The sequence below is a fragment of the Lampris incognitus genome, chromosome 13, assembly GCF_029633865.1.
Source record: "Lampris incognitus isolate fLamInc1 chromosome 13, fLamInc1.hap2, whole genome shotgun sequence".
Lineage (NCBI taxonomy): Eukaryota > Metazoa > Chordata > Actinopteri > Lampriformes > Lampridae > Lampris > Lampris incognitus.
In genome coordinates this window covers 50117256-50122855 of record NC_079223.1, presented here as the reverse complement: position 1 = coordinate 50122855, position 5600 = coordinate 50117256, and the positions used below count along the sequence as shown (strand labels likewise).

The 5600-nt window shown below is 49.9% G+C and overlaps 1 protein-coding gene across 1 annotated transcript in view; it reads left to right on the top strand.

Annotated features, from left to right (window-relative positions):
• pitx3 (paired-like homeodomain 3) overlaps positions 1 to 4588 on the top strand; it is a 20124-nt gene extending 15536 nt beyond the window's left edge. Inside the window, exon 3 of the mRNA XM_056292011.1 lies at positions 4019 to 4588. Within this exon, the coding sequence (XP_056147986.1) occupies positions 4019 to 4588 (570 nt within the window). The remainder of the gene's footprint in view (positions 1 to 4018) is intronic.
• Positions 4589 to 5600: the final 1012 nt, after the last annotated feature.

The window sequence follows — 5600 nt, the reverse complement described above, 5'->3', positions numbered from 1 at the left end:
TCCTGCTACACCTGGTTTGTAGTCCTGCTACACCTGGTTAGTAGTCCTGCTACACCTGATTTGTAGTCCTGCTACACCTGATTTGTAGTCCTGCTACACCTGGGTTGTAGTCCTGCTGCACCTGGTTAGTAGTCCTGCTGCACCTGGTTTGTAGTCCTGCTACACCTGGGTTGTAGTCCTGCTACACCTGGTTTGTAGTCCTGCTACACCTGGTTAGTAGTCCTGCTACACCTGGGTTGTAGTCCTGCTACACCTGGTTAGTAGTCCTGCTACACCTGGTTTGTAGTCCTGCTGCACCTGGTTAGTAGTCCTGCTACGCCTGGTTTGTAGTCCTGCTACACCTGGGTTGTAGTCCTGCTACACCTGGTTTGTAGTCCTGCTACACCTGGGTTGTAGTCCTGCTGCACCTGGTTAGTAGTCCTGCTACACCTGGGTTGTAGTCCTGCTACACCTGGTTAGTAGTCCTGCTACACCTGGTTACTAGTCCTGCTACACCTGAGTTGTAGTCCTGCTACACCTGGGTTGTAGTTCTTTTACACCTGGTTATTAGTCCTGCTACACCTGGGTTGTAGTCCTGCTACACCTGGATTGTAGTTCTTTTACACCTGGTTAGTAGTCCTGCTACACCTGGGTTGTAGTCCTGCTACACCTGGTTTGTAGTCCTGCTACACCTGATTTGTAGTCCTGCTACGCCTGGTTTGTAGTCCTGCTACACCTGGGTTGTAGTCCTGCTACACCTGATTTGTAGTCCTGCAACACCTGGTTAGTAGTCCTGCTACACATGATTTGTAGTCCTGCTACACCTGGTTTGTAGTCCTGCTACACCTGGTTAGTAGTCCTGCTACACCTGATTTGTAGTCCTGCTACACCTGATTTGTAGTCCTGCTATACCTGGTTTGTAGTCCTGCTACACCTGGTTTGTAGTCCTGCTACACCTGGTTAGTAGTCCTGCTACACCTGGGTTGTAGTCCTGCTACACCTGGTTAGTAGTCCTGCTACACCTGGGTTGTAGTCCTGCTACACCTGGTTTGTAGTCCTGCTACACCTGATTTGTAGTCCTGCTACGCCTGGTTTGTAGTCCTGCTACACCTGGGTTGTAGTCCTGCTACACCTGATTTGTAGTCCTGCTACACCTGGTTAGTAGTCCTGCTACACCTGATTTGTAGTCCTGCTACACCTGGGTTGTAGTCCTGCTACACCTGGTTTGTAGTCCTGCTACACCTGGTTAGTAGTCCTGCTACACCTGATTTGTAGTCCTGCTATACCTGGTTTGTAGTCCTGCTACACCTGATTTGTAGTCCTGCTATACCTGGTTTGTAGTCCTGCTACACCTGGTTTGTAGTCCTGCTACACCTGGGTTGTAGTCCTGCTACACCTGGTTTGTAGTCCTGCTACACCTGGGTTGTAGTCCTGCTACACCTGGGTTGTAGTTCTTTTACACCTGGTTATTAGTCCTGCTACACCTGGGTTGTAGTCCTGCTACACCTGGATTGTAGTTCTTTTACACCTGGGTTGTAGTCCTGCTACACCTGGTTTGTAGTCCTGCTACACCTGGTTTGTAGTCCTGCTACGCCTGGTTTGTAGTCCTGCGACACCTGGGTTGTAGTCCTGCTACACCTGATTTGTAGTTCTGCTACACCTGGTTAGTAGTCCTGCTACACCTGATTTGTAGTCCTGCTACACCTGGGTTGTAGTCCTGCTACACCTGGTTTGTAGTCCTGCTACACCTGGTTAGTAGTCCTGCTACACCTGATTTGTAGTCCTGCTACACCTGGTTTGTAGTCCTGCTACACCTGATTTGTAGTCCTGCTATACCTGATTTGTAGTCCTGCTACACCTGGGTTGTAGTCCTGCTACACCTGGGTTGTAGTCCTGCTACACCTGTTTGTAGTTCTTTTACACCTGGTTATTAGTCCTGCTACACCTGGGTTGTAGTCCTGCTACACCTGGATTGTAGTTCTTTTACACCTGGTTAGTAGTCCTGCTACACCTGGGTTGTAGTCCTGCTACACCTGGTTTGTAGTCCTGCTACACCTGATTTGTAGTCCTGCTACGCCTGGTTTGTAGACCTGCTACACCTGGGTTGTAGTCCTGCTACACCTGATTTGTAGTCCTGCTACACCTGGTTAGTAGTCCTGCTACACCTGATTTGTAGTCCTGCTACACCTGGTTTGTAGTCCTGCTACACCTGGTTAGCAGTCCTGCTACACCTGGTTAGTAGTCCTGCTACACCTGGTTTGTAGTCCTGCTACACCTGGGTTGTAGTCCTGCTACACCTGGTTAGTAGTCCTGCTACACCTGGTTAGTAGTCCTGCTATACCTGATTTGTAGTCCTGCTACACCTGATTTGTAGTCCTGCTACACCTGGTTTGTAGTCCTGCTACACCTGGTTAGTAGTCCTGCTACACCTGATTTGTAGTCCTGCTACACCTGATTTGTAGTCCTGCTACACCTGGGTTGTAGTCCTGCTGCACCTGGTTAGTAGTCCTGCTGCACCTGGTTTGTAGTCCTGCTACACCTGGGTTGTAGTCCTGCTACACCTGGTTTGTAGTCCTGCTACACCTGGTTAGTAGTCCTGCTACACCTGGGTTGTAGTCCTGCTACACCTGGTTAGTAGTCCTGCTACACCTGGTTTGTAGTCCTGCTGCACCTGGTTAGTAGTCCTGCTACGCCTGGTTTGTAGTCCTGCTACACCTGGGTTGTAGTCCTGCTACACCTGGTTTGTAGTCCTGCTACACCTGGGTTGTAGTCCTGCTGCACCTGGTTAGTAGTCCTGCTACACCTGGGTTGTAGTCCTGCTACACCTGGTTAGTAGTCCTGCTACACCTGGTTACTAGTCCTGCTACACCTGAGTTGTAGTCCTGCTACACCTGGGTTGTAGTTCTTTTACACCTGGTTATTAGTCCTGCTACACCTGGGTTGTAGTCCTGCTACACCTGGATTGTAGTTCTTTTACACCTGGTTAGTAGTCCTGCTACACCTGGGTTGTAGTCCTGCTACACCTGGTTTGTAGTCCTGCTACACCTGATTTGTAGTCCTGCTACGCCTGGTTTGTAGTCCTGCTACACCTGGGTTGTAGTCCTGCTACACCTGATTTGTAGTCCTGCAACACCTGGTTAGTAGTCCTGCTACACATGATTTGTAGTCCTGCTACACCTGGTTTGTAGTCCTGCTACACCTGGTTAGTAGTCCTGCTACACCTGATTTGTAGTCCTGCTACACCTGATTTGTAGTCCTGCTATACCTGGTTTGTAGTCCTGCTACACCTGGTTTGTAGTCCTGCTACACCTGGTTAGTAGTCCTGCTACACCTGGGTTGTAGTCCTGCTACACCTGGTTAGTAGTCCTGCTACACCTGGGTTGTAGTCCTGCTACACCTGGTTTGTAGTCCTGCTACACCTGATTTGTAGTCCTGCTACGCCTGGTTTGTAGTCCTGCTACACCTGGGTTGTAGTCCTGCTACACCTGATTTGTAGTCCTGCTACACCTGGTTAGTAGTCCTGCTACACCTGATTTGTAGTCCTGCTACACCTGGGTTGTAGTCCTGCTACACCTGGTTTGTAGTCCTGCTACACCTGGTTAGTAGTCCTGCTACACCTGATTTGTAGTCCTGCTATACCTGGTTTGTAGTCCTGCTACACCTGATTTGTAGTCCTGCTATACCTGGTTTGTAGTCCTGCTACACCTGGTTTGTAGTCCTGCTACACCTGGGTTGTAGTCCTGCTACACCTGGTTTGTAGTCCCCAGAAAATCAGTCAGCAGGTCTGTTTCTCTCTGCCTCCTACATCCACTACATCACAACACTGTTCCACTGGACTACTGACTGTCTGTCCAACACCACCACCACCACCACCACCACATCGTCACGTGTCACATGGATAAGATAACGACGTGTTGACGGAGACAAGTTGTGGAATTCAGCTTTAATTTACATGACATAAGCACAGATGCCCCGGATACCTTTTAGGTCCACACCAGATGACATGCTGAGATTGTTTCTGTCCTCTTCCCTCTTGTAGGTATGGTTCAAAAACAGACGTGCCAAGTGGAGAAAGAGGGAGCGGAACCAGCAAGCCGAGTTGTGCAAAAACGGCTTCGGCGCCCAGTTCAACGGACTCATGCAGCCGTATGACGACATGTACACCGGCTACTCCTACAACAACTGGGCCACCAAGAGCCTGGCGAGCAGCCCGCTGTCCGCCAAAAGCTTCCCTTTCTTCAACTCCATGAATGTAAGCCCCCTGTCATCCCAGCCCATGTTCTCGCCCCCGAGCTCCATCCCCTCCATGAACATGGCCTCCAGCATGGTGCCTTCGGCGGTGGCCGGAGTCCCCGGCACAGGCCTCAACAACCTGGGCAACCTCAACAACCTCAACAGCCCCACGGCCCTCAACTCGGTGGCCGTGACAGCCGCCACCTGCCCCTACGCCACCACGGCGAGCCCGTACATGTACAGAGACACCTGCAACTCGAGCCTGGCCAGCCTGCGGCTCAAGGCTAAGCAGCACGCCAATTTTGCCTACCCGGCTGTGCAGAACCCTGTGTCGAACCTGAGCCCGTGTCAGTACGCCGTGGACCGGCCGGTATGAAGAAACTCCCGCCCCAATCGTTGACCCTTGACTGAGCAAGCCAGCTGAAGCCCACCGCCCTCGACTTGGTCATCCCCCCCCCGAACGCTCATCTCCCGCTGTCCACCCCGTGAACGAGCAGGAGGCTTTTCTTCCAGGAGGACGTCACGCACCGGCCCACGCAACGTCGTCCCGAGAGCGCAAATGAAAAACAGAAAGAGAAAAGGAATAATCTTTAAAACAGAGACAGCCACCAAAAGACACCCCCCCGACGGACCACCGCGCTTCAGAGGAACTCTGGCCCCACCAACGTGGAGACTTTGTCGCTGAACTGACCAATATTTGCAAAGGATTTTTTTGTAAGATTGTTACTCACTGTCGTTTCTTCTTCTTTTTGAACTGCATGATTCGAGTACATTTAGAAACCACGGAAGGAGGGGAAACAAGAAAACACGGCTTCTTCAGCTCGACTGGCGGTCAGCGGCTCGGCCGAAAAGGAAAGAAAAAAAAAATAGGAAAAAAAAAAAAAGGACGTTGACCACAATCCTTACCAGCCTCGCGGGAAAAGGGACCGGTGGTTTAAATATGGGACAACTAGAGGATGTATATAATGGATTTTTTTTTTTTTGTATGTGATGGAAAAAAACCACAAAACAAAACAAGACAATTTGTGAAAAGCAGTACTTTGAAGATGAGAAAAGCATGCTCTTCACGAGCAGGGACTCTAGCTTGATGTACTATGAGTACCTCCTTTAGGAATTTTAATCTTTGTTGTGAATTCCACTCCCCTTGGAAGGTCAAAAGTCAAAGGTCAACACGGAAGGGCAAGAAGAGGGCACGGACCATAGCATTGGAAAGTAAAAATAACCTTGAGCAGTTAGACACAACAATTTGCACACACACACACACACACTCACGCACACGCGCACACACACGACTATCAGTAATCAAGTAAACTCTAAAAAGCCATTGAATATCTAGATTTGTGTGGTGTTCTATAAAGGGAGTCCATGACTGTAAAAATGTATGTAAG